Source organism: Fusarium sambucinum, chromosome III (genome assembly GCF_050947815.1).
Source record: "Fusarium sambucinum isolate potato_lamoka chromosome III, whole genome shotgun sequence".
Taxonomy (NCBI): domain Eukaryota; kingdom Fungi; phylum Ascomycota; class Sordariomycetes; order Hypocreales; family Nectriaceae; genus Fusarium; species Fusarium sambucinum.
Window position 1 is genome coordinate 5,377,471 of NC_139292.1, and position 27,685 is coordinate 5,405,155.

General features: G+C 48.8%; 7 protein-coding genes across 7 annotated transcripts; 3 read left to right on the forward strand and 4 right to left on the reverse strand.

Annotated features, from left to right (window-relative positions):
- Window positions 1–2: 2 nt before the first annotated feature.
- Window positions 3–4,338, reverse strand: FSST1_011982 (SKI complex subunit tetratricopeptide repeat protein SKI3; the record flags this gene model as incomplete). Its single annotated transcript, XM_083235166.1, has 2 exons — window positions 3–4,149; window positions 4,220–4,338. 2 exons carry the CDS (start codon window positions 4,336–4,338, stop codon window positions 3–5), a joined length of 4,266 nt encoding a protein of 1,421 aa, XP_083081678.1.
- A 542-nt stretch (window positions 4,339–4,880) lies between these two features.
- On the reverse strand, window positions 4,881–5,810 carry FSST1_011983 (uncharacterized protein; the record flags this gene model as incomplete). The annotated part of the gene is made up of 1 exon (XM_083235167.1): window positions 4,881–5,810. One exon carries the CDS (start codon window positions 5,808–5,810, stop codon window positions 4,881–4,883), a length of 930 nt encoding a protein of 309 aa, XP_083081679.1.
- A 646-nt stretch (window positions 5,811–6,456) lies between these two features.
- Window positions 6,457–7,470, forward strand: FSST1_011984 (uncharacterized protein; the record flags this gene model as incomplete). The annotated part of the gene is made up of 1 exon (XM_083235168.1): window positions 6,457–7,470. One exon carries the CDS (start codon window positions 6,457–6,459, stop codon window positions 7,468–7,470), a length of 1,014 nt encoding a protein of 337 aa, XP_083081680.1.
- A 598-nt stretch (window positions 7,471–8,068) lies between these two features.
- On the reverse strand, window positions 8,069–9,549 carry FSST1_011985 (Zn(II)2Cys6 transcription factor domain-containing protein; the record flags this gene model as incomplete). Its single annotated transcript, XM_083235170.1, has 2 exons — window positions 8,069–9,352; window positions 9,403–9,549. 2 exons carry the CDS (start codon window positions 9,547–9,549, stop codon window positions 8,069–8,071), a joined length of 1,431 nt encoding a protein of 476 aa, XP_083081681.1.
- Window positions 9,550–11,396: 1,847 nt separating this feature from the next.
- Window positions 11,397–13,703, forward strand: FSST1_011986 (hydrolase; the record flags this gene model as incomplete). The annotated part of the gene is made up of 1 exon (XM_083235171.1): window positions 11,397–13,703. The coding sequence occupies one exon, from the start codon at window positions 11,397–11,399 to the stop codon at window positions 13,701–13,703; it is 2,307 nt and encodes a 768-aa protein (XP_083081682.1).
- A 1,653-nt stretch (window positions 13,704–15,356) lies between these two features.
- On the forward strand, window positions 15,357–21,071 carry FSST1_011987 (uncharacterized protein; the record flags this gene model as incomplete). The annotated part of the gene is made up of 3 exons (XM_083235172.1): window positions 15,357–17,126; window positions 17,178–20,899; window positions 20,951–21,071. 3 exons carry the CDS (start codon window positions 15,357–15,359, stop codon window positions 21,069–21,071), a joined length of 5,613 nt encoding a protein of 1,870 aa, XP_083081683.1.
- Window positions 21,072–22,433: 1,362 nt separating this feature from the next.
- Window positions 22,434–23,041, reverse strand: FSST1_011988 (ankyrin repeat-containing domain protein; the record flags this gene model as incomplete). The annotated part of the gene is made up of 2 exons (XM_083235173.1): window positions 22,434–22,808; window positions 22,871–23,041. 2 exons carry the CDS (start codon window positions 23,039–23,041, stop codon window positions 22,434–22,436), a joined length of 546 nt encoding a protein of 181 aa, XP_083081684.1.
- Between the last annotated feature and the right edge of the window lie 4,644 nt (window positions 23,042–27,685).

The window sequence follows — 27,685 nt, forward strand, 5'->3', positions numbered from 1 at the left end:
ATTCAAACACTCTCAGTGGCAGCAGAAAGTGATGTCCAACCACTCTGTTCCCAAGGAGCGAGGAATGCCGCTCGTTGAGCGTCGCTAGCTGTTGCTGTTCCTGCGTACGCCTTTGAAAGATCCTGAGCATCCAAGAGACCCTTCGGGGGGATACCTCTTGATGCTACCTTGAGCGCCATCTGAGCAGCATGCTCATCGCCTGCAGATTGGGCCATAGCAGCCCAACCATGAGGCAGGTTGGGATATAGCATGATATCTGTCTGTATCTGCGTTCTTATATCCTCTTCCGTACGTCCCTCACCAAGAGTTGCGATAGCTCGTAACACTTCGCCAATGGCGGACTGCTCTGATGCTGTGACTTTGTGGTTGGTACGAAGTCCGTGTAGCTCTTCGACAACCGCCTCCAAGCTATCCTCATCGTTATCCAACAAAGCGATCACACCAAGAAGAAGAACTGATTGAACGTGCTCGGGCTGCTTTTCGATTACCGCGAACAGCTCTTCACGGGCTCTGTCTCGCGATTCTTCTGATCCTTGGGCCCAGAGTACTTGGGCCAACAAGCAAACGGCATCTGGGTTACCATCAGATTCCTCCAATGCGGATTCGAAATATTTAATGGCTTCATCGAAATGGTTCCGGTAGTACTCAGCCAATCCGACAGTAAGATGGGCAGACAATCGTGCCTTTTTGCGTTGCTCGCTTGAAAGCTCGTTCTCGGCATCGTCGCTACTCAGTCCCAAAGCTAGCTCACCACATTCAACCGCCTTCTCATAAGAGCCGGATGCAAGGTAAGTTCGTGCCAAATCGGTCTTAGCCAACGCAAATTTAGCAAGGCTCTGGGGAGATTCGGTGCTCTCGTAGTCAGCCTCAATGGTTAAAGAAATCTTCTCAAGTGTCTCGACAGCACGGCTACTCTCGTTTGTGCGTTCTTGGAACAGTGTTGCCATATGCGTGAAGGCCAAATCTTGTGACTTGAGGCTTTGGTGTTGGTTAAGAGCGAAGAGTGGTTGGATAAGAGACTCTACATTGACATCGTTGGGAGAAACTGCGAGAATGTGATCAAACAAAGAACTCGAGTAGTGACGTCTAGTAGGTACTGAAGATGCATCTGCAATATCCATTGCGTGAGTGAAGAGTCCGCGAGCTTCCTTAGCTTCGCCATGCAACAAGGCCACAAAGCCTTGTCCCAGCCAAGCATGCGCATAGTCGGGGTCAGTTGACTGAGCTCTCGTAAAGATCTCGTTGGCTAACTTAACATCTCCTGACAACAAAGCGAGCGTTCCCAAGTTGGCCCAGGCCGCAGGACTTCGTTCGTTGAGATACAAGCTTCGAGAAAACGCATGCTGAGAGACTGAAGGGTTTATCTCGCTGGTTACCACACCAAGAGCATTCCAGAATTCAGAGTTTCCTGCTTCCAACTCGATCGCACGCTTGAATGATCGCACCGCAGCCTTGATGTAGCTACTAGACTTCTTTCTGATTTCGGGTGGGAGACAAATATGGGCGCGGTACTCTGCCCATCCTAGGTTGTAGTAGGCAACAGACTGGGCATGGCGGTCGTTAGACGCGATGTGAACTCCCTGCTTATGACAAAGAATCGTAGCATGGATGCATCGGGTGAGGTCTACACCGGGCTTCTCGTCATCTGCGTACAGCCCCTGAGCGAAAACGACATCAGTGCCGACTTTATCGATACTGGTGAAGATTTCATAGGCCTCCTGTGAGCCCTTCTCTAAAATACCTCGAATGGAATCAGAAGGGAAGTCTTTTGTGCGGCTTTGGACAGATGAAAAAACAGAGCACGCATCAGCTATGGCCTTCCAGAAGTTAAAAGTCTCGAAAGCGCTACCACTGGTTGTCTTTGCATACTCGATGGTCTCAGTAGCAAGCTGCACCGCCTTTCCGAACAAGCCCTTCTCAACGGAAGTAAGTGCGCTGTCGACTGTTGTCTGAAGCAGAGCAATGATGACACCCTCTTCCTCGGGATGTGTTTCGATGACTGATCTGTAGAGAGCGACAGACTCGTCGTACTCGCCCAGTTCACGCTTGATGTTGGCGAGCATGTACTTGGTGAACCAAGTATCTCCAGAGATATCAGCTTCGGTATTTTCCTCAAGCTTTTGGGCATTTAGAATCGCCTTCGTAGCGGCAACATGTCGGCCAGAGCTGTGGTAACTCTCTCCAAGACCAACCCAGGAGTGGTAATCTTCGGGACTGATGCGAAGCGCGGCTTGGAACGACACTATGGCCTTGTGAAAGTCTTGTTTGTTTAGTTCTGCAACACCCAGTGCAGCGAAAGGCCAGCTGATTCCCTTTCTCTTGGATCCTGGTGGTGGCTTCACTTTACCGGAGTCAACGACACGGCGGGCAACGAGCTCGACTCTATCCCAGTCCCCGTCATCCGCAAACGACCGAGCAAGTCTCTCAGCTGCAACCACTTCAGCGTGAGAAAGCTCCAGCGCTTTCTGGAAGCAACGCCTCGAGCGGCCTTTGTCCTTCGCGTAATCACCGTAGTATGCTCCAAGGTATGTGTAGGTGGGTGCGTGGTTTAGATGGTTGTTTAAAGCACTCAACCAGTATGCGTATGCAGATTCTCCCTTTCGCTGCTTTCGTGCGGCCTTGCTGGTGTCGATGTTCCAGATACACACTCCAAGGCGATGTTGAGTCTCACCCAGCAACTCCTTGGAAGTAGTTCCTTGTTTTTCCAGGGGTTCAAGACATCCCTGGAGCTCGTCCTTTGCGGTTTGCCAATCTCCTTTGAGCGCTTTGACCCAAGCAGCTTCGGACTTGACTTTCATGTTAGTCTGGTCACGTTGCAAAGCTCGGGTGAGATAGTCAATGGCCTCATCATATTCCTCCTCTTCTTCATAAATAAGGCCAACTCCGATTAAAGCAGAAGTAGAAGTGGTGTCACGCTCGAGAACCTTGTCGAACAATTCCTTGGCTTCTTTATGATGTCGAGGTGATTGGTAATACACCAGAGCTGTTCCGAGTGAAAGGTAGTTGGAGTCTTCTGCATTGACGAACGAAAGACCTGTCTTCTTGCGCTCCTGCGCCAACAGAGTCATTCCCTTACGCATAAGTTCGACGGTCGATTCATACTCTCCAATATTAAGGAGGTATTGGCCTGTAAGTCTGTATGCAAGAACTGAATCTGCGGTACTAATGCCTTCGGTTATCATGATAAGACGGTCCTCGTCGGTCAGAGGTACCACAAGAGTGGGAACGCCACCGTCGTCGTCGTCGGAGCTTTCCTCTGAGTCACTGGGGGCTGCTTTGGCCTTCTCTTGGGCTTTCTCGGGAGGGAAAGGCGAGATGGGGCTGGTCAGATAGCTTGTAATGACCTTGTAGAGGTCGCTATCGGGAAAGAAGGAGCAATAAGCTCTAAGGACGTCGACATCCCATTCTCGAACCTCTTTCTTGTCCTGCCACTCTATAGAGATATCCCAAGCGAGCTTGTAGGGATATTTGATAGCAACCATGCCGTTGGCCAGATCAAGCACCTTTTGCCGCTCTGTATCCTTTTCAGCGCCTGATGGTGCAACCAGAAGACGGTCATAACAAAGTTGCAGGAGCTTCTCCTCGTACTGTCTTCTTAGATCGTCATCGTTTGTCCAGTTGATCAGCTGTCGGTAAATGTTTTCCAGTTTGCTCTGGCTGTAAACTTCACGCTTGGCATCGAGAGTGACTTCAGAAAGCTTGGCACCTAGTTTGGTTCGTCGCTCTCCGATGAGAGTGTTTATCCGGTGCTTCTCATACTTCTCGAGGATGAGCGCGACGGTCTCATACGTTTTAGCGGGGTGGGGGAAGCGGCCCTCGAGGACAGGATACAGTGGACTTTCAGGAAGTTGTATGGAAAGTGCCTCGGCGTATTGAATGTCGTCTCCCTTTACTCTAGCAAAATCGATATACTTGATCACCACGTCCTGAGCCTTGTACATGTCGTCAACATCTCGGTAAATCTGGGCCAGATTGACTACTGCTTGGTGATAATCTGCAAGCTTCTTGTTGTTTTGCTTCTCAAACAGCTTGATCAGACCCTGCCAAGCTTGTGCCTCTTGGGGCCGAAGCCATGTCGCAGACCGATAAGTCTCCTGTGCTTGATCGAGTCTGTCTTGTTTATCCAGAGCAAATGCCAGGAAGATGTGACTGTAGATGTGGTCAGCTTGAGCTTCTTATGGCGGGGTTCTACAGCTCCCAGAGAACTCGGGTTCCTCACGCTTGGTAGTTCTTGGGGTCCTTCTCCAGAAGGTCCCGAGCTTTGCTCACAGCATCATCGAACTTTTGCTGGCGAATGGCGTCATTGATGCCCTTGAGGGCAGCTTTTGTCCCTGACATTATAGCTAGATTCTGTTATGTTGGAGCAACCTAAGGGTGACCCCACTAAGCTGAGGGCTGAGGCTGTGATTATACTTTCAAGTGGCCACCGACTGTTGCCCTTCAATAGCGAATGTTGTCTCCGGAATGTGCCTAGAGAAGAAAGGCAACGCTTTCCAAGATGGGTATTAATTGAATGGATCATACATTCACTGACTAGACTGTTGCTGGTGGGACTGACCAGTGAATGAATTATGTCATTTCGATGTTGACTGATAGCCGAAGATATACCGTTCTCATCTGGTTCCGTCTCCCATGTCAATCAAGCATGATTTCTACTCAGCTATTCTACTTCATCATCAGACTAACAAATTTTGGTATATTACTTAAGTAACGGGCAAACATTTCAGTACTACCTAGTTATATGATACATACATTTACAAACTCAAATATCTCAACGAAATGAATTTTACAAATAGAGGAAATGTCTCGAATTGGTATTCCATATTAATTGCCCCAACTCAGATCTTGGTTGTAGGGTAAGACAAGGAATGTGTAACTACCTAGGTCATGACATCCGCCATAGGATAATCCTCCATCAAATCTCCATCCATTCTGCGATATAGCTCTGCGAGACAAGTAACCGGGCAGTCGTCTGCTCCCCGATAAGGTACACCGCCCTCAATCGTGTTTGGGTACGGCTGTTTTGGGTAATCCCACTTGGGGTCAATCATCCTCGTGTACACATCACCGAATTGCAGATCATCCTCTTCCGCATCAAGAGAGAATGATAACTTGGACAATTCCCTGATTGTGTCTTCATCAAAAAGAATACACGCCGAAGAACGGCCTGAACCAATACCTCGGAACATGATATCGCCTCCAAGCATTCCCAAACCTCTCAGCTGCGCACGAAATTCTTCTCTGACTCTGTCCTCAGACGCATTCTCTAGTGCCTCCCTATTCTGGATAACATCGAGCTTGAATCTTTTGGATGCTTCTTCCGAGTAAAGTGAAGGTGACATACGTTTCAAACTTCTGAGTGTAAGTTGGACCAAGGCTTCCACGGCTGCCTCCAACTTCTGACGTGCCGTGTCTGTATAAGATGTGACAAAGATGTAATAACCCCATGTTGGGTCTGTAATATCTGAGCCGAGCGGACCAGACATATTGTTTCGATAGGTTTGTACAGCCGAAAGAAGCTTGCGGACATCATCTGTCCTCTTCCTAAAGCTCAGCCAGTCTTCTTCATCGCGCACCCACGGCATGAACTGCCTTTCTCTCTCGAATACTTGGCTATCGAACTCAGGGTTATTACTGTAATCTGAGGGTCTGATGTTCAGGTCCACATCACTGACAGATCGGGCTGTTTTTTGAATTGCCGGATCAGCACCAGGGCCAAACGCGCATGTATCAAAGAAGCGCTTGTGGGGGATTGGCCGGGTCTCGAGGGAGGGATCCCGTGGCTGGAAATGCTCAGACAAGAAATCCATTTTGAAAGAAAGATGCGAAAGTTATGGTTAAGGTTGCAGTTTGGGACGCAATTGCTGGAAGTTAATAGATAGGATGAGGGTATATATATACCGTATTGGCAATTAGCAGCCAACAAACTCATCTGACCATTGAAACTTGAGCTTGTAAGTTTTGTCGAATTAAAAACCTAATTCGAGGGCGCTTTGATACTCAGAATGACTTGGCTTTTAGGCAGAAACGTAGGCAGTGATATCGTTTTAGCCAATAGGAAAACAGCATCATAAAGCGCAACCGATAGGTATAGGTAGTTCATTGTAGCTGAATAAAAACCATGTATACTTGAGTGTGTCAATTAAATAAGGCGTACTACCTACTAATGTGTAATATGTAGGCAGGTACCTAATAGTAGTTCCCAAAGAATAATGGATGTGATTACTACCTACTGGCTACCTGCTATTATTAAGAAAGCCTAATTTATGAACTTGAGAAAAGAGACAGGCGTTTAAGAGAAACCTTTTTTTCCCAGTAACTAGGAGCATAAGGTTTTAAAAAAGTGAATAAAGCAGGAATACTTTGCACCGTGGTCGCGACTCCATTTAAACCTCTGCCTACCTAACCTCAATAACTTCCTAAGCATCTTTTACAAATTGGAGCTGCGGAGCCACCATGGATGCATTACATGAGGATATCTTCCGAGATATCGATAATGACGGCGAGGTTGACCTGTGCAACGAAGAGCCTGAGTCGTCTTGTACAAACCCCAGAAGAAAATGCGCAAGATGCCAGGAGCTTGGAAGACGCTGTCGTCGCTGTCGAAACCATTGTTCCAAGTCATCGCTCGAGTTAGCACTGGGGTCTAAAACTTCGCAAAGACAAGCTTCAATCGAAGAAATGCCATCGGAGCCCACCAGGACCATCAGGGACACACCAACAAGGACAAGGCCTGAAGAAGCCGCCCATGGCACTAGTCCGATCTACTCAGAGAGGACTTACAACTCTCATACTACCTATCACAGTGAATATGATTCATCGTCCAACAGCACGAGCAGGTCGGATTGTCGTCGTGCCTCCCGCCGACGCAGGAGAAGCTATACTCGCAGCCGATCTCGTCATCGATCTTATCGCTACGCAGAAGAAATCCGGGGCCCAACTTATCATCGATCAGATGTACAATTTGAGGTTATTAAAACCTCCATCGGCTGGAAATTACTCTCGACAAAATGCCATGTTGAGAAGTTTGAGAGTTGCCATTCTACCCACTACCATGAGCATCGACACTTCGCAGAACCATCCACAGATCATTTGCACTGCAGAACTTGTAGATGGTTTCCTACCGAGGATATCGTATTCGAAAATGTTAGGGTGACGTACATCAAGAAAGCGCCACATCGTGGATATGCTGAAGAGGTCTGGTCGGCTATGATTGGGGAGCCACTGCCAATGCGAGGGTCAGTGATCCGCAGCACCTGGCGTCACTCAGGACCGCTGAGGGTACGACGAGACCGGATATCTGGCCCTGGGAGGCTAATGGATTGTGTATTCGACCCTTCTGACTGCAATCTGAGCCTGGAGGACATTGTCAACTACTTGTACGAAGTGGGCAAATCGGTGTATTATGCACTGCGGTACCGCATATTTGGTATATACCCGGCTGGAGATAAGTCGCATGATCTTGATTGAATCAAGACCGAGTAGATATAAGATGCAGTTTTCCTCCATCGGCATAGTTGGAGGAGATTGTCGAGGTATTGACCAATACGCGCATAGAGCGGATTTCGCTCATGTATGGCTACATACCAGGCGTGGATACAGGGGAAATCGATAGTGGAATTTCCACAGCTGCTCACACCTTTCTCTAATGGTTGAAGAATGAGGTGGAACTATCAAGGGGTTTTCGCATTTGATGTCGAGTTTTCGTAAAGGGACTGACGCCGTTGGTTGAGGCGGATACATCGGGAACGGCTGAGGCGTTTGGGCATAAATCACGCGTATGTCATGTCGGACGTGGCCGAGCTGGGTTATCTGAGAATGGCCTTCAGCCATATTCTTATATATCTACAGCCCCCCTCAGCAATAAGTATGCTCCTGCTACAGCTATTGTGTCTTTCTTCACTATAACTGTGAACATTTTATACAAATACGACACGGTAAAACCATTACGATGATACCAATGGCCACTGTAGATCCATTTCTAAAGACTCTCGTATCTCATCAGAGACAATTCTTTTCGAGGTCAAGTTTTGTTATCCGGTTTGATTCTAACTTTACCTTATATACCTTATATAACCTCAGGCTGTAGGGATATACCTACGGGCCAATCTAGCCAGCCCAACAAATCCGCACTCAGTAACCCCCTTATTCTGTCAAGCAAATGCGCCGCCCAGCCATCCAAATACCAACACTGCTTCATTGTCTTGAATAATGGGACGTAATACGCCAAAAGAAGTAGTGCCTGCGGCGCTTTACGCTGGAGACACCCGACAAATAAGTCTTGCATCCGGTAAAGCCACCCAAACACAAGTTTGTTAGAGATTGGGACTTCGATATCCCCTTTTAAGTTGCCATAGTTGGCTTCATACACATCGCAAAGCGATTTGTGAACTCTCAGATATAAAGCGGTGTCTGGATTATCATGGGATGCGATCCACACTCTAAGCCTCTCAAGAGGTTCAATCCAGTCCAGGTGAGAGAACCCCTTTACCAGATATTCGGGTCGTGGGTCTTCTAGCTCCGGCTTTGCGCCGCCTTCACCGAGAGGAGCCATGAGACCCGTGAAGAGCGTTGCTGGTTCGATGCTCTGTCGAATCAACCGAACGCCGTGAATAACTGGAAGCCACCTTTGCGAAATTCCATCGCCCACAACGCATACCAGCAGGTCATCGGGACCCGTCGGCCCGGCAGCGAATGTACAATAGCAGACGAGGACTGCAGCGACATATAGTGCACCGCAATTTGTCTCATTGAGGTTTGTTATCGTTCTATTCATCTCAGAGATACCAAGCTCGGCATGATGTGCTGCAAGAGCGAGGTTTTGGGAATGCCGTTCCGTTCCCTTCGGTTCTTGATAAACAAGATGGTACCCAGCTAGGGCATACATCATATGAAGGACAAAGTGGTAGGAGAGACCAATCTGCGGGACGTTCTTGGCCCAAAACGGCGCGATGTCATCAGTAGGGTCATCAGTATCATGTAACGTCCTTGAGGTATTGGCCATAAAGTGGAATAGCAACTCTGCGTCAGCAACATTAAGGGAGCATATCTGGGAGTTTGATATCGTAGACGAGGAGGCTGGAGTGGCTGAAGTGGAAGACGGAGATGTTGTCGCTCTGTCTGATGCTGATGCCGGAGGCGGCGGCGGCGGTGGTCGCGTGAGAGCAGCCCAATCCTTGCGCGGCCTGCCAGGGCCTCGGCGTGGTGTCGCAGCAGGCTCCGCTAGGACTGAGAGAATTTCCGGAGGAGATCTCTGGTGAGCTGAGTCGTCGCTAGATAATGGTTGAGGTGCAAAGTCGCAGGGAATGCCAAAGCGTACGCAGTTGGCGCAAGCAGGCTTCACCTCGTCGCACTAGGGACTTTTGTCAGGTCTGAAATAGTTTGAGTCGGAGCAAAGCTTACCTTGACTTTTCTTCTCTTACAGTTGAAGCATCCATTCCTTGACTTTCGGTGTGGTCTTCTGGCGAGTTTAGAGACCCTTGAAGAGGAGAGGCTCTCTGGTCCAGTTGGTTGTGGTGTCGTTGACTGGCGCATAGTACCTTTTAGCATAGTATAATATCCGTATATTTTGGTATTATGTCGACGTTGACAAAGCCACGTATATTGCCTTAGAGGCTATAGAAACGCGCGACGGGTAGAAAAGCAAAAACCACCAAATCCAAACACCCGAACCCTTCAGGCGTCGTCATGGGCCTTTAGAAGCGTTCCCGAGCAGACCGGGGAAAGTCTCCGACTCGTCCTGCGGAAGCGCCGGACGGCTTCAAGACTTGGACCGGGAGAGTCCAAAACCCAAAAATGAATAAATTCGAAGTCGAAATTCAGATTCCGTCAAGTCCCAGCTCCTACCGAGACAGAGAAAACGATAATCGTAGGGGTGACTCGAGTTGCTGGTCTATTAGTGCGAGCCACAACAGGAATGGCAGAAGTGCCGACAAATGGGTGTGGGTCAGTGACAGGTATCGAAAGAAGTCGTCAAAAGTAGAAAGGTCGACAGATAAGGGACGATAGCTGAAGCAATAGTTCTGGAGCTGGAAAAAGAGAGCTTCTAGAACTAGGTTGATACACGTAAAAAGAAATGGGGGATTTGTTGAGTTGGAAAGGAAGGATGGCATGGCATGGATAAGTGAGTGACCTAGCGGAGTTAACTAACGGCCAGCGGGTTTTCGCATTTGTAATTGCGTAAAATGTCCGATTTGCGAGTCCGAAGGACTATACCTATTTCGGTCAAAGTAATCAGTCTGTCATTGATCGAGCTTAGTATCTGACCAAGTTTCAGACAAAGGTTAACGTAAGAGTGAGAAAGAAGGATGAAGCTGACGAAAGAAAGTGGTCTTTTGGTATTGTCTAGTAAAGAAAGCACCGTCGAGTCTCACGCATACACATACGAAGGATCTTTACGAGGTTAAGCTAACAGTTAGTCGCACAATTATAATTAAACAAATATATAGCATAATACCTTGTCTGACCCGAGAGATAATAGAGCCTTTCGTAATGTGCGGTGCGGACTCTCGGACACGCGCTGCTTCGCTTACACGGACATGATGAGATCTGGGATGACTAAACTTTTCTGGGAGCGGCATTGGTTTTTAGCGCATAAAACAGAGCCAAGGCCACTTTAATGACGAATACGACCGTGCAAATGGGAACATGTCTTGTTTTTTTATTATTCGCGCTCTATATCCGTGGATTCGAGACTCGATTTTACTCTTGATTAAACTGTTAATGGGGTTGTTGTTTTAAACACTTTTGATTACAGTGCTATGCTTATAATCCTGGCTGCTGATCACTCTGTTTTTCTGCACTGTTATCTTCTGACTCAGATCTATAGCTCCTGCTTATTAAAATGATATCTACAAATATTCAATCCATTTCAATCTACTCATCTTATCGAAAGTGGCTTGCGTTGGTTGTGGTTGATCTTTTGGTATTTTCGCACCTTTGCTAGAGCGAATACGGATCTAGTCGGTTGATGTTCGGGTTCATGTTAAACCCCGGAAGGTGGGGGGAGGGAGATGGGAGGTGATGAACGGTTCATGTCAATGACCCTCATGACCTTGATCAGACTAATTAGTTGTAGTAGACCATCATGAGGTAGTCAGTTTGCGGCGTACCAGTTGATATCGTCCTCGTCTTTGCTTCAAAGGTTACGCAAGTAACTATCTAGCCGCTCTACTATTCTTATCTTCATACACTTATTGACCGACTGCCTCGCATCCGCTAATTAACAGGGGTCCTCTTATCCCTGCCATCCCCAGGAGACAAGCCTCGAACGTCATCGTCAAGTGTTGCCCCCCAGCCGACTTACTTGGCTTGTCTGGGCTGTTCCCAGTTTCTTCCTTTCTCCCCCATCCCGCTCTTTCGACACCAACAAAGGCGTCGATAGTAGAGAACAAACAATGTCGTCTTTCCGCCTGTTGATTGAAGACGGCCAGTTTCGTGACAGTCACGATCGCCAGGTCGTCCTCCGTGGTATTAACCTCGCCGCCGATGCCAAACTCCCCAGCGAACCTGACCAGCCGTCTCATATTCCCACCGACTTCTTCGACGGCGACAATGTATCCTTTCACCAACGTCCCTTTCCAAAGGAGGATGCCCGATCTCACTTTTCGCGCCTGAGGCGATATGGCTTCAACACAATCCGCTACATCTTCACATGGGAGGCGCTTGAAGCGGCGGGGCCAGGCAAATATGACGAGGACTTCATACAACATACCATTGATATCCTGAGGATAGCGAAAGAATACGGTTTCTATATTTTTATGGACCCCCATCAAGACGTTTGGTCCCGTTTTACCGGTGGCTCAGGAGCGCCGTTGTGGACATTGTATGCGTGCGGTCTTAACCCCCAGAGTTTCGCTGCGACCGAAGCTGCTATTGTACACAATACTTACCCAAACCCCGACGAGTTTCCAAAAATGATCTGGTCGACAAACTACTACCGACTTGCAGCCGGCACCATATTTACTCTCTTCTTTGCTGGCAAAGACTTTGCTCCAAAGTGTATCATTGACGGCGTGAACATCCAAGATTATCTTCAGGATCACTTTATGAGGGCGTGCGGTCAGCTTGCTCAACGCATTCATGAGGCAGGCGATTTGGAGGACGTTGTGGTTATTGGATGGGAAAGCATGAACGAGCCCAACAAGGGCATGACTGGCTACAAAGATCTCACCGTGATCCCCAAAGAGCACCCCTTGAAGAAAGGCACATGCCCAACCATGTGGCAGACAATGTTGACTGGCATGGGGCGAGCTTGTGAAGTTGATACGTGGGAAATGGGTGGCCTTGGTCCGTATAAAACTGGAAGCACACTGGTGGACCCACACGGTGAAATCGCATGGTTACCGGAAGGCTATGATGACTCGCGATATGGATGGAAGCGCGATCCCGACTGGAAGCTTGGACAGTGTATCTGGGCGCAGCACGGAGTTTGGGACCCCGAGACTGACACTCTCCTGCGTAAGGACTACTTTGCCAAAAACCCACATACTGGAAAGATGATCGACTATCCGCAGTTTACCAACACCTATTTTATGGACTTTTGGCGGAAGTATGTCAAAACCTGCCGCGCCGTTCACAAGGACTGCATTATGCTCATGCAGTTCCCCACCCTGGAATTACCTCCCGAGATTAAAGGAACTGAAGATGACGACCCCCGAATGGCTTTCACCCCGCATTACTATGACGGCATCACGCTCATGACCAAGCACTGGAACAGCACATGGAACGTCGACGTGGTTGGAGTTCTGCGAGGCAAGTACTGGCATCCAGCTTTGGCCATTAGGATTGGGGAGACAGCTATCCGGAACTGTCTTCGCGATCAACTCGCAACACTAAGACAGGAAGGTCTCGATCGCACTGGAAAGCATCCCTGTGTGTTGTCAGAGTTCGGTATTCCCTACGACATGGATGACAAGAAGGCTTACAAGACGGGTGACTATTCAAGCCAGTCAGCGGCAATGGACGCCAACTACTTTGCCGTTGAAGGGTCGCAAATGGAAGGACACTGTTTGTGGACCTATTGTGCAAGAAATGACCACGTTCGAGGAGACTTTTGGAATGGAGAGGACTTGTCGATTCTTTCATTAGATGACAAGCCCCTTCCGGATTCTCCTCTTCCCGAATACTCGCAGTCAACACTGGATTTGGCAAGGACTGCGACTGCTACAAATGGAAAGAAGGATGTGGCTGATGACCGAAACGTTACACCCGATAATCTCAAACGAACGCTCACCAACCCATCCATTAGCTCCGCACCCTCTACTAAAGACCCCCAGCTAACCAATGCCCCGGGCTACCGTGCTGCTGAAGCATATGTGCGCCCAACACCTACTGTGGTGTATGGTGACGTTGTGTCCACTGGATTCGATCTGCGACAGTGCACATATATCCTCAAGGTCAAGGCACCCAAGGAAACATCAGACGATGCTCCCACGATTGTGTTCTTGCCGGAATACCATTTCCCCAAGGAACAGTGCGAGGTAGCTGTATCTTCGGGCAAGTGGGAGCTGAGCACGGATGATGAAGAGGGTACGCCACTTCAAATGCTTAGATGGTGGCATGGTGAAGGCGAGCAGAGCCTCAAAATTTCAGGTCTTGTGCGCAAGCACAATTTTCCTGTGGGATCTGAAGAGGATGCTGGTTATCTTGAGCAATGCCAGCAAGGCTATGGGTTTAACTTTGGAAGCTGTAGTGTTATGTGAGCTGAGCCATGTTTTGGATGAGGCGCATATAAGCGCCTGCTATGTCGGTCTGAGTTACCTTTCTGGTAAATATTTCATGGGACACAGGGCGTTATGATCTATACGAGAAGTGCACTTTTAATCGGACACGCTGGTAGGTGAGTTGAAACTGTCATCACGGGGAACGCTATATAGTACACCGTATCAGTCTAGGCACATAGGAGATTGGCTGCTTTACGATTGGGTAATTTTGATACGAAGACTACGCTATTAAACAAGTTACGAAGCACTTATTCGCCATCCAAACGATTCCCTAGCAACTATGATGCTTGTCCCACAATGTTCTTACCGCTCTCGGTAGAGCAAGAGTTCCTGGTAAAGAGCCATGTACCTAGTGCGACGCCACAGAAAAGGACCATCTCATCTGCGATAATCCGAAGAGCCAATGTAAAGGACGCAATGTGGAGATTTTCACTGGGATGGGTTAGGAGAGTCCTCCTTGCGATGGATTAACTTTGGGGTCTAGTCAGGAACAGTCTCGTATTGATGATCTTTGATATCCGAATTGCCATGGGTTCTTGGCCAGGGGTTCTGTGCACAGAAGTAACCCCTCTCGAGGAAAGAAAAGAATAGGATTTGAAATTGTCCATTGAGAAAGCAGATTGTCAGAATAGAACTTAATTTTACTACAAACTACACATCGATAGCTCTAGCAGGGAAATACGATCCATGACTTATCTCTATAAAATTAATTTGGGTCTGATGAGGTGTTATTATATGTGAAAAAGCCCGAGCTTTACCTATCAACTTTTTCTTTCTCCCTACTAACCAAGCCTAGGTAGGCCATGTCAGGGTATTTGATGGAGGGGAAGATGGAGAGCACGGGCTGGCTTGTTAAGCCAGGTGGCGTTGTTGCTATGCATGTCGCGTGTAGAAAGCAAGGAGTTACACGTTGCTGTTACCAGTACTCTCTCGATGAACCGTTAGCAATCTTACATATTGGAAAAAAAACATCAAACAGCGTTAAAAAGCAGTGCCCCCATCAACCAAGACAGGCGACTTTAGGACGATGCCGATTTGCTAGAGATCCCCCTCCTTATAGCGCATGTCGTCTGCACTCTGTGGGTGGTATTCACATTCTCTACACACCATCTCAGCTGTCGTTAAGCGCCAGCCGCCCTTTAGCTGCAGGCTGAAAACGCCCAAGGGGGGGACACGGGCGCAATGGCAGAGTAATTAATGGCTGTGGCTTCGTCTGTTTTCTCGATGAGGTGATGAGGAGAAAACAGAGTTTCCCGTCTCTTCACTATAGCTAAACGGCTTAGGGCAAAGCTCAAGGTCCATAAGCAATAGGGCCCTACTGGTTACATTACAGCATTAGTCTAGTCGTATTTTTGGTCCCTTTGTTCAAGTGAAATCCATCATCCATTTCACGTGTTGGCTATATTCTCGTTCTCACTCTAACTTATCCCATGCACTCCTCCATACATACATCACAACTGTCAGCTTGTCTCTATCCACCCACAGTCGTCCATCTGCTATTCACATCCTCCACTCAATAATCCCTGACATCTCTGCATCCTACCTATTAGATTGGCCTGGTCTGCCCCAGGCCCCCAGAACCCCTGTTAAGACGGCCCACCTCGACATGTTACTCCACTGCAGATACAAACCATGAAGGGTAGCGACAGCTTGCGACGGGCTAACCATCCCGCTGCCAATTTCGACCTGCCACCAGCAGCTTTGGCCCAGGCGCAACAGCAGGCTCAGGCTCAGGGTTTTCGGTCTCAATCTCAATCTCAATCTCAACCTCAAGAGTCCATCACAAACACTGTAACTTCGACAAGTCCAGAGATCACCAACGCATCTCTTCACGGCCAGGCTCAGGCAAAGGCCCAGGCTCTTACAACCGCCAAGTTCCGTTCCTCTTCGAGACCCAGTCTTCAGGACCTGACCCTTGTCGACGGGACTTCAACTTCAAACAACCACGACCTACCTCCAGCCTATGCCCTGTCGTCCTCCTCCTCCTCGACGGGGCCATCGTCTTTTTCTTATCCTCCCGTGCATGCGCATCCGCGCCCATCGACTGCTAACGCTGCTGCAACAACGCACACTCAATCTCGACCCCGGCCCCTGGGTCCATCCTCCTCCGACATAGCGACCGCCGAGCAGGCACAGTTCCTCCGCATCCACCCTGTCTCATCTACTTCGAGCTTACGTCCAAGGGCTTCCACCACTAGCGCCAGCGCTGCTGTTGCTTCTGCTTCTACGTCTCCATCGCATACACCTAATTCTCTCCTTCGACAACACACCTCGCCGCCGTCTGCTGTCGACAACAACTCTGCCCACTTTGTTCCTCGAGGCGGGTTGCCCCCCGCGCCGTCCATCATGTATCAGGCAAACCAGAGACATGTCTCGGGCACCGATCCCGCAAGACCCTACCAGGTTCCTCCACCGCCGCCGCCCCCCATGGGAGGTCCAAATACCGGCCATATGCCTAATATGATGAACCTGCCTCCGCCGCCGCCGCTTCCACGATATAATACCGCCCCGGGATCAAACGGCATCTCGCTCCCCCCACCTCCCGGTCCGCCTCCGGCGAGTGCCCTCGGCCAGCAACCTCCGTGGCACGGTGCCTTTGGGCGCATGTACGACAGCCGGTCAGGATTCAACATTCCCCCGCCGCCGCCCAGCAGCCAGCACCAGCCGTACAACCCAAAGTTACACGCCCAGATCGCCGCAGGGCAAACAGTCTCTATCCCTCCACCTCCCCCGCCGAATGAGGCTATGAGTGCGACCTACATACCGCAGGGCGACACGTACGGAGAGGGAGTTGGTATCCCCGCCTTTGGACTGGAAGACCCAACCCTGACTGTCAACTCGCAGACATTACGGCCAGTGACAACACCGCAAAGCGGAACTGACACAAATGCCACAACTCCCATGGACGATGCTACGAGAGAACGTCTCTATACTGCCAATAACGCCCAGCCGCGCGGTACCTCCAATTCCTCAAACCCCACTCCTCCTGGCTCGATCCCTCCAGAAATCGCTGCCCAGTGGCCCCTCGACAACGTGCTGCTTTGGTTGGCCCAGAATCAGTTCTCCAAAGATTGGCAGGAAACTTTCAAGGCCCTCAATCTTCACGGAGCGCAATTTCTTGAGCTCGGCAGTGGCCACGGCGGACGTGGTAACTTTGGTATGATGCATCAACAGGTGTATCCCAGGCTTGCACAGGAGTGTACCAACAGTAGAACTGGCTGGGATCAACCACGAGAGCGGGAAGAGGGAAAGCGAATGCGAAGGCTAATCCGAAGTATTGTGACCGGTCGACCCGCTGATGTGTCTAAAGTTTCAACGGCTCACGGCCGGAAAGAATCCCTCAACGGCGGACACGGTAATAACCTACCAAGCGCTGGAACTGATCCTATGGACTCGCCTAATGTTTGTTGACCCCAAATCGATCGTTCATAGGTTTTTACTGACATTTGTTAGACACCCCTCACTGCCCCTGGTCCTGGCTTCAGCAGTCGTAGATTCTCTCAAACAAGGTCTACCACACTGCCAAACAGCATCAGCGCATCCAACATTAGTTCCGAGTCTAACCACCGCAATATTCTCAAGCATGTTGATACGGATGGAGCGCGCCGCCATAGTCCCAACGTCAGTGAGTCTAGTGAGGCCACATTCCGAGCCCCCGCTCTCCACTCAGCGAGCCCTACTGGCAGCCCAGGCATCCCCCCAGCGCTGTATACTTCTACCACTACGCCTACCATCGCTCAATCTCCTAGTGCAATCAAAGCCGGCCATCGCTCTAGAAGTAGTCTGGATTCGGTAGCCTCCAACGCAGCCATATATGGATCAGGTGTACCATCGGATGCCGCCTCGTTACTCAATCGAAATATGAACTTAGGTGACATTGTCCATGGTCGTAACCACGATGCGCGATCACGTCACTCTCCATCAGATGGCGGTGATAGATCAGCAGGCGGAGAGACTCCCTCTTCAGCTAAAGACTCCAAGAGCTTTCTAAGTTTCCTGTCTAGGAAAAAGAGGCAAACAAAAGATGATGGTGCATATCCATCTCCTGAAGAGATGGAGGCTTCCCCGACTTCTCCACACGGATCTATCCGGCCTATTGTGGGTTTGGGTGTCCGAGGAAGCAATGGCAGTGATATCAATCTTGACCTCTCTGGCTCGACGTTAGGCGACGACAGGAATGGCAATACTCTGAACATGCGATCAAAGAAAATTAGTCCCGTACGGACCTACGTCCTAGCCACGATGGACTACTGGAACTATCGAATGTGTGACATCACTGAAGCAGAGACCGCAACAGAAGTTCGCCAAGTAATATGCATGCACCTGGGCTTGGGTGACTACGAAAACTCGCATATCTACCTCACTGAAGCGGGCAAGTTCGAGCACGTGGATCCTTTGGATGACCCGAGCCTGATGACCGTGAGGCGAGCGAAGGGCGATCCTCTTGGAACACTCAAGTTCTTTGTGACACCTCCGGGGGTTGCTCCCATATCTAGCCTCTCTATCAAGGCTGACGTTCCCGTAATCGTATCTCCTGGTTACCTTTCTCCCGAAATGACCGTTGACGATGCCCAACAGAGTAGTAGACAGCGGTCTAGCTCATCGCCTCCGACATCGCGGTCCAACACATTGATAGATGAAAAGAATGAGGACAAGGTGGCGCGAGAAGCAAAACAATACAGAGCTGAGATGGAAAGAAAACAGCAAGAGTATCTAGCCAAGAGGAAGCAGGCAGCAATGAAGGGTAGTCCTTCAGAGTCACTCGGACCTGGCATCGTGGGTCGAAATGTTGATTTCGATCAACCTCGCGAGTCGCCGTATGAGGACAAGCGACCTGAGCCACTCTTCCCCCAAAGACGACCTCCGGCACCACCTACTGACCCCTCGGCGACATTAATCAAAGCCAACTCGCTGAGCAGAAAGACTGGAGCAAGCATGCGAACATCCAGCAGTAGTCTGGAGGGTTATCCATCAAAACGATATCCGGAGAACGAGATGACGGAGAAGTCAAAGAAAGCCAACAAGCAAACACCACCAGCACCCGGCATTGGAGCCGCCCTCGCAGGCATGGGCAGGAATCTGAGTGCCATCGGACAATCCGCCAAGAACGGTCGTGCCGCATCCCCCTCTCGATCATCAACAAATTCGATTTCTGGAGGTAAGGATACCTTCTCTACCGTTGAACCCTCTCAAGGTCGAGGCAGTCCTAGTACGACGTCATCATCAAAATCGACAACGGGTAACGTAACCTGGAACAAGAAGAACCTAGGCTTCATTGTGCCAGATTACTCGCCCAGCGATTCATCATTTCTACTCAGTCCTAGCCCTACAGTAGATGCTAAGTTTAATGCAACAGTCCCCCGGGCAGCGTCTCCAGCGGAGATGAGCCCCAACTCGAGTCGCCCAAGGACTTCGTTCCCCCCGAACCACCAATCACCTACCCATCGGCGTGCTTCCCATGGCCCAGAGCCCGAGTTTGAAGACTCGGATGTGCACTTCTCAAAGCCAGCCCCAGCCCCGCCAGCTGACGATGACAGTGACGATGACTCTGATGATGGGCTGTTCGCTATTCCCATTGCTAACCGAAACAAGGGCAAGTCCGCTGCTGCGAATGTAGATGCAAATGGTCATGGCAAGCGTCCTAGTCTTCACGTAAACACAGAGCGATCTAGAAAGGGCCTATCGGTTGCCTTCAAGTCGCCCAAATCCTTTGGCAGCGGCGTGACCCCGGACAGTAACGAGGACCCGGGTCGGCAGAAACCGACAACTCCCCGCTCTGACACATGGGAGCCCGAAGAAAAGGACAAGCTTGGCCGACGAAAATCTTTCATTGAGAAGGATGTCTGGGCCAACCGACCCCCCACGGACGCCCTTATCAACAATCTCGACGACTTCTTCCCCAACTTGGATCTTGATCAACCTGTTCTTGATGAGCCTGGCGAGGGTGGAATGCCACCGTCTCCGATTGCCGAGGGTTCAGAGACGAATATTGATCAACTAGCTCAAAACGGACCACCACAACCAGCAGTCTCGAGCTACCCTCAACAAGCACCGCCCGCCATCCCTCCAACTCGCCAGCCGTCTCTCTACAACGAAAACGATACTCTTGGTTCCGATGAATCAACCCTGAAAGCTCTTGATCAACAGCGACCAACTTCTGTGGCCCAGAGGAGTATCCGACGCTCAGGTGGCCTTGGTCGAATGAAATCCATTCGTGAAGTTGCTCGTGGTGCTCACGAAGCCAACAAGCGGACCAATTCGACCAATCACGGACAGACGGCAGCCACGAACATTATGCGCCGAAAGAGTACCAAGATGTTCAACGCCAACATTGTGCAAATCCGACCAGACAGGCGTGGCAGTGTTGTTATGCCCCAAATTCCCCAAGACACAGTACCGAAGCGACAGACGACATTTAGGTGGTTCAAGGGTCAGCTTATCGGCAAGGGTACTTATGGCCGTGTCTACCTTGGTATGAATGCCACTACCGGAGAGTTCTTGGCCGTGAAGGAAGTCGAAGTCAACCCCAAGGCTGCTGGTGGAGACAAGAACAAGATGAAGGAGCTTGTTGCGGCTCTTGACCAGGAGATCGACACTATGCAGCATTTAGACCATATCAACATTGTGCAGTACCTGGGTTGCGAGCGAAAGGAAACCAGCATCAGTATCTTCCTTGAGTATATTTCCGGTGGTAGCATCGGATCGTGTCTGCGAAAGCACGGCAAGTTCGAAGAGTCCGTGGTCTCTTCACTGACACGACAAACCCTCTCAGGTCTCGCTTACCTGCACAGAGAGGGCATTCTACACCGTGATCTCAAGGCTGATAACATCCTGCTCGATCTGGACGGTACTTGCAAGATCAGCGATTTCGGTATTTCCAAGAAGACAGACAACATCTATGGCAACGACAAGACCAACTCAATGCAAGGCTCGGTCTTCTGGATGGCGCCCGAAGTCATTCGGTCCCAGGGCGAAGGTTACAGTGCCAAGGTAGATATTTGGAGCTTGGGCTGTGTGGTTTTGGAGATGTTTGCTGGCAAACGCCCTTGGGCTAAGGAGGAGGCTGTCGGCGCCATCTACAAGATCGCCAACGGCGAGAGACCTCCCATCCCTGAGGACATCCAGGATACCCTTGGCCCGTTGGCCGTGGCTTTTATGATGGATTGTTTCCAAGTGTAAGTTGTCTTTCGACCACGGCTTTCTGCGCAACACTAACAAGTAGACAGAAACCCCTTCGATCGTCCTACGGCAGATGTGCTCCTCTCGCAACACCCGTTCTGCGAACTCGACCCCAACTACCAGTTTTATGACACAGCGTTGTATCACAGGATCAAGTCATTCAAATGAGCTAGCTTCTGGTATACTGGTTTGATATAAGGCGGATTGGGTATCCTCAAATTTCTTCTTTTGTATGTATTAGTGGTGGTTTTTGGGATTATACGCTTCTGAAGTACGAGAGCGACGGCGCATTGTAGGATTACAGCTTTCGAGCTAATCGGCGTTATTTGTTTATACGGTAGAGAGGGTGGGCTAAATGAAACGGATGGTTGGATGGTGATGACTTTTCTTGACACTCATTGTGAAGTGAATTAAATGTATTAGACTAATACCTCGGCTAAGCCATTGACTTTTCATTACTTAAAACAACAGTATCAGCTGGGTCTTGTCTTGGACCAGTGTGGTTTCTATTCCCAAGTTTCCCTGCTTGCTAAAGAACCTTTCGGTAGGTCGCAGCCTCCAACGCCGGTTTGGGTTCAATCCGCTATTCAGGCAGGATCTGAAGCTGCCTTTTCTGACACTATATTCTGGCAAGCTTCCAGATGGGAAGCTGAGGGCGCTTTGGATTTTCGAACTGAATCGGTGTTGTCTGGCCTGGGTAGTGGCCTGGGTAGTAACTTGGGCAGTAACCTAGGTAATAATTTGGGCAGTAACCTGGGTTGTAACCTGGGGTGCTTGGGAGGTTGTCGCTTTCTCTTTCGCTCTTTCATTTTGGCTCTCTTGGGAGGCTCTGGGTATCCGAATTCATGATAGATGACTCGACGGAGGGGCTTGTTTATCGGATGAACAGTGACTGAAGTGGGCAAGTTGTACACATCAGGAGCATTGGCTCCAAAGCTTGCCTCCCTTGTGGGTAGAGCACTTGGTTGATTGGCGATGTTTTGAAGCCTTTCTTCCAAACCATGTTTTGCAGTCTCGTGTTTTTTTCCATGTAACTCTTCAGCCGTGGACATTCGAACATTTCGAGGAAACAGTTGAGGGGTGTCATCGGCCATGATGGGTGTGCTGATAAACGATAGTGAAGAATAGACGAACGCTATAAGTGCCTGTACGGGATGTGTGCAGTTGGTAATATGATGTTATTTCTCGTGATTTTCTGTGAATGTGACGCTATGGATCAAAAGTCTGTGTCTCTCGTCAAGGGTTGGGGAGCGGGTAGGAGCTGGTAGGAGCAATATTCAATGGGAAGGTGGAAGTGATTCAATTGAGGAAGAACAATAAAAAATAAAACAATACCAGGCAGGTGCCTATAAACACCTAGACTAGGTACCTAGTATTCAAACATAAAATATGCATAAGATAAACGTATCTTGTAATTCATTCTCTTCGTATCTCACATGAGTTGACATCTTAGGGATATATGATTGTACTTGAGCTGACGTCCATTGTTAAAGATGCTTGACTTCCGTCAATGGCATCAATCATATTAATTCAATCTTTGTTCTCTGCCCTCCGTGTCTTTCCTGCTTGTCCTTTTCCAGGCGCAGCATCGAATTTGGCTTTCCACGTGTCTTCCTGCTTAAACATCGTGACGCACTCTGAAGCACTTGGCTGACCGTAGTCAGGGTCTGCACCACCATCAAGCAATTCCTTCCGCAACAGCGTGGTCAGTACACCAAATCCCAAGACACAATTCTGTGCAGCTCCGTTGGGGAATGTACTCACTTGGATCACGGCATCTTCCTTCTTAAAGACTGCGCCTGCAAGAGGACTTTGACCTCGGTCATTTAAGCGATTAGGGTCAGCGCCATGTTGAATGAGAACCTTGATCAAACCCGCGTGGCCATGATAAGCCGCGAGCATGAGCTTTTATCGTCAGTATGAAAGTTTACTGGCATTGATAACGGAGAGATGCTCGAGTATCATACCAGAGTATCGCCTTTGTCGTTTGTAAGATTCGGGGGCAGGCCTGCAGGAAGAGCCTGTTCGAAAGTAGCTACGTCGCCTTTTCTGGCAGCGTCGTACATTTTGCTTGCGAACTCGATCATCTCGGGCGTGAGTGAGTTTGCACGTTGAGGCTGGTTTGATGCTTCACTCATGATGTGCTGATGGGGCGGTGTTTGAGTCTAATGTCTGTGATGATTGAGTAAATGTGAGGACTATTCCCAGGTTCTATTGGTGCGTCTTGTTTTATTAATAGGATTATTCTTATGTGATGGAGTGGATGTTGTTCATGATACGACCAGAGATGAGGTTAAATTGAATGACGTCGAGTATAGGTGCAGAATACCAGTGCTAGTGTTTCTGACAGTCCATGATCACGGTTCAATTTGCCGTGTTAAAAGTAGGAATATTACACATATTTATCTATTGCCTCGATGCATTTTACGAGAAATAAATCTTTGTCAATATTCGAAACCAAATGGTCGTTACAATTTATACCAGTAACCTGCAATACAACACTTGAGCCCGCAGCAAACGATAACTCAATCTGATGCGAACAACAGATATCCCAGTCGCTCAATGAAAACAATGTTATACTTCAAAAATCCTATATCAAAAAGAATATCCCAAAACGAGAGACAAAATACAAACGTAAAGTCGATGCAGTCTTGTTCAGTGAAAATGATGAGTGTTCGTTTCCCCGCTATTCACACCCAAAACGCCTTTGAAGGAGAGACAGCATTTCATCAATTTGGTGCATGCTAATCATCGCTGATCAGTTTAAGAGTATTCTTCCCCATCATGAGACCTACCATAAGAGAAAACATATTCCCCGAAATTTGATCACATATTGTTGTATTCACTGCAGATAGTCGGTAGTTCCATCGCCATCGCCAACGTCTGGCTCATTTGGGATAACAGGCCGCTCTGGTTTTGGTGTCTCGGGGCGATGGGCAATGTCAATGATTGGGTTCATCCTGAGTATTTGTTTGCTTCAGATTGCTATGTTGATTTGCTTTTCTTTTTTAACGATTTTGGCTCACGGATGATATCTACACATCAAAAGTAGAAAAACGATAAAAGAGGGTGAAGGATGGTTAGTATATAAAACCATATTAAGTCGAACTTAACTAATGGCGCGGGGGCACGTTACGTTACGTCAGGCTTCGGCAAGCCATTCATTGGAGGGGTTGAATCCAATATGCCCATGATAACGAGGGAGAAGTAACCCGTTTCATTCGACCTCGTGGTTTTTTTTTAGAACGTCACAGTTGGGTATGACGAATATCTTGGTAGTGATCGTACCACTTCTACATCCCTAGGGAATGATATTATATATGTTGTGTTGCTGAGCAGGTAACATAGTAAGTAAACAGAGGGAGAGTGTCCTCGGAATTCCAATGAATTAAAACAAAATCCTTTTTTTTTTTTAATTTATATACATATATATATATATAGTTTGCGGCGGATGAAAACCGATAGGTCTCTAGTAACGCGCATTGCCTTCCCATTAACGGGCGCTCGGATACAGCTGGGAATAGGGTAGATAGACGAATACATACCCGTCACCACTACTAGAATAACATTAGTCTAATACTGGTCTCTATCAATGGAACTAGCATAAAAACATGTGATTCTAATATAATTATTACGTTGACAAACATCGCTAATGGGTATTCATGATTTCGATCATAAAAACACTCGATGTGATACAGATTATGTGAATTCGGTTACTGCGAAGGACACCCACGTTCAAGGTCAACGGCTCAGATCAGATCAGATCATACATATCAAACTCTAACGCTTGACAGGGACAACGAACAAGGGCCCTGGAACCTTGCCATCCCCAAGTCAGAACAAACTCAGCAAAGACGTTGTCAACAGGTGAGATCAGCGCCTTGATGGTTTCGGGGGTCCGCATAATCAATACCGCTCCCACTCAGCCCTTGTTTTGATTCAACAACCTGATGCGTTATGATGTTGCTACTGTATACCGCGGCCAACCGTGTTCTACACCAAGTTTGGTATTATTTTCTACACGCCCTACGCAAAACAGCCCTCGGAACCATGGAGGCGGGATAAACCCAGCCAACACGGGATTCCAAGCGTTAACCATGACCATGAGATCATTTCCCAATATTCATCATTATTCTTTAAGGTTGGTTGGTGGCTGAACCAAGACAAAGATCGGATCTGGCGGAAATGGGAGGCTTTCTTGGGATGGACGGGACAGGAGAAAAATGAGGGGTAGCTTGTTGCTCAAAACAGCTTCCATCTCAACCCAAGCTATTCCCATTCCTTAGCCAATGCTCAGATTAGTCAATAAGACGACATCGTGTTTTCGAACTGAGACCGGCCTAGGTTCCTTCGATGGGTCAGTGAATCGTGGACTCGAATTCTTTACCTTCGTCCTCCGCGGATCGCTTTTGCGAGAGACGTAATATCAGATCAGGGCAAAGCAGGTGTCGTGCATGGGGTCCATGGAACTATAGGGTTATCAGTACAGTAACTTGTGTACTATGTATGTTCGGTCACGTCGGATAAAAAGAGAAAGGCAAGTCAAGTAAAAAACAAAACCCAAAAGGTCCCCTCCTTCTCCTCAGTGAGCAATCAGCACCCTTGCTTGAAGGGCGTGTCTGGAGAAGACAAAGACAAAACTGATTGACTGGTCAAGAGGAATAGCGGCTTCGTAACAAGACAGGTGGAGATGGCATATTGTATCATATTATCTCATCTTTCCCCAGAAATCTCAGGATTAAGAGATGTCTTTGTTGATCGATTGGAGGGATGAGAGAAACATGGAGTAGCGATTGACCACAATGAGGCCGAACAGGAAAGAGAATAATGCGGGAGCATTTCGATATGACCTCAGAAGCCCAAAGTCATTGACCCAAAGTATGCAACAAACTCGGCCAGGCCGCTCGTTGGGTTCGTTTTGAGTTGAAGCGAAAGGCTGAAGAGAAGGAAGAGAAGGTGACGAAGGAGCGGCGCAACATATGCAACCCTACGTTGCAGTTGGTTGGTAGTACAAAAGACCCAAAAAAGTGCATGAATTATCAAAAATCATAAAGCATGCCACGAGAGAAATGACTCTTTCAAAAATTTACCAGCTCTTCGGTCATCCGAACCCAATCGGCTGGTAGACGGCCAGATTTGACTACATTTCATACCACCGAAACGGTATGTCGGGTGAGTTTTTCCCGACCATCTAGGGAATCCGAGACAAGATTGGATGCTGTCATGAGAGTAACTGAGGGAGGACAATTCTCATGAAATTGAAGCTAGGGTGGAGGTATCATGACATTGCGTAGGTCCAGAGTCTTTAACATCAGATGTTGGATCAGCCACGGTCGAGACTTGGCAGGAAGGACCAGTTACTTCTTGCCCACTATAGAAACATACCTGGGGAAGGTACTTCATGGCCAACGATTTGTACTTGCGGCAGGAGCAGCCGTGTAAACCGTAAGCGGGACTCCGCCAGCGGCCGGGCCCTTCCACTGAACGATTTTCTCTCTACATCATCATCCTTGTCTTTATCCTCCCCTGTCAATTTCTAATTCTTCACCCCGCCGGGGCCCCAATCAAAGCTCCCCATATTCCAACTTCGTCCCCTGCTTGTCAGATGTCAAAGATCAAATTTATACGGATGCCGCGAGCTTGAACCTAGAATACCAGTCATCTTACCTATTGATTATGCCACCATCAAGCAAGAAATAAGGCCCGACTAGGCAACATGCCACCTCCCTTGGCAGGCTTGTTTCAAAGACGTCGATTTATCCCCGCGAATCAAATGCTATCAGCGGTCAATATTGTTACTGTATTCGTACAGTACTGCCAACGAGACAGCGAGCCTTGGATCTGCCATTTTCCAGCCGCATTTTGATCGAGCTACAACGAATGGATATTATTTCCCGTTCACGATTGACTTTGGTAATGGTTTCTAACCAAGCCTACACCTCGAACAGCAACCTACTTTGTTCAAGGCATTTACTTCCATAGTACATAGATGTCTACTCACACAGGGAGGTGGCTCTAGCCATGCTATACCTGCAGGTGGTCACAAAAAATATTGTCAAGATACATCAGACCACTTTTCCTCGACAACCATGGCCGCCAGCCGGTGCTCCAAAACGTGTCAAAGCTATCCACCTTCTATTCCTTCTTGGTTAATATCAATTCAAGGATGGATGGATGTCAATGGCTATGCGCCAACATGCAAGCTAGGCATGGTATAGTATGGCCTGCTATCTAGGCCGATCTTCCTTTGCCCAACTGATATCGCAGACCACTTCACAGTGCATCCCATTCCCGTGCTTTTTCTTGTCCGGTCCGTCTTCCTGGTTCTCACCCGCTTCAAACGCCGCTTGAGGAAATAGACAGCGAGTGTCCCCCACGCTCGCCACTATCTTGCCCATCTGTAAGGTGCTGTTCTGTGTCTACGTCTAAGCCACCCAGTTACGGTTACTATATGCCATGCCATGCCATCCGTTGCGATGGATGCTTTACGTCCACGCCCTCAGCCATGTAGAAACCTATTCTTCCTTTCCCTCATTCCAATTGGATCACTGCCATGCTGTGACCTCTGCTGATCTCGTTAACGGCCGTCTATCCATACCTGCCTCCGTAAGGCAACTAGCTCCATGGATGGTCCATTGGTTTAACTAACCCAAGTTACGGCGAAGACCTCAAACTAAGCCCTTTCCATACTGTATGCAGTAGGACAGGTAAGACAATGAAGGGAAATGCGAGGCAAGGTAGGTATCACCTTTCCGTTCTGTCACCACACTCCCCTCTATACT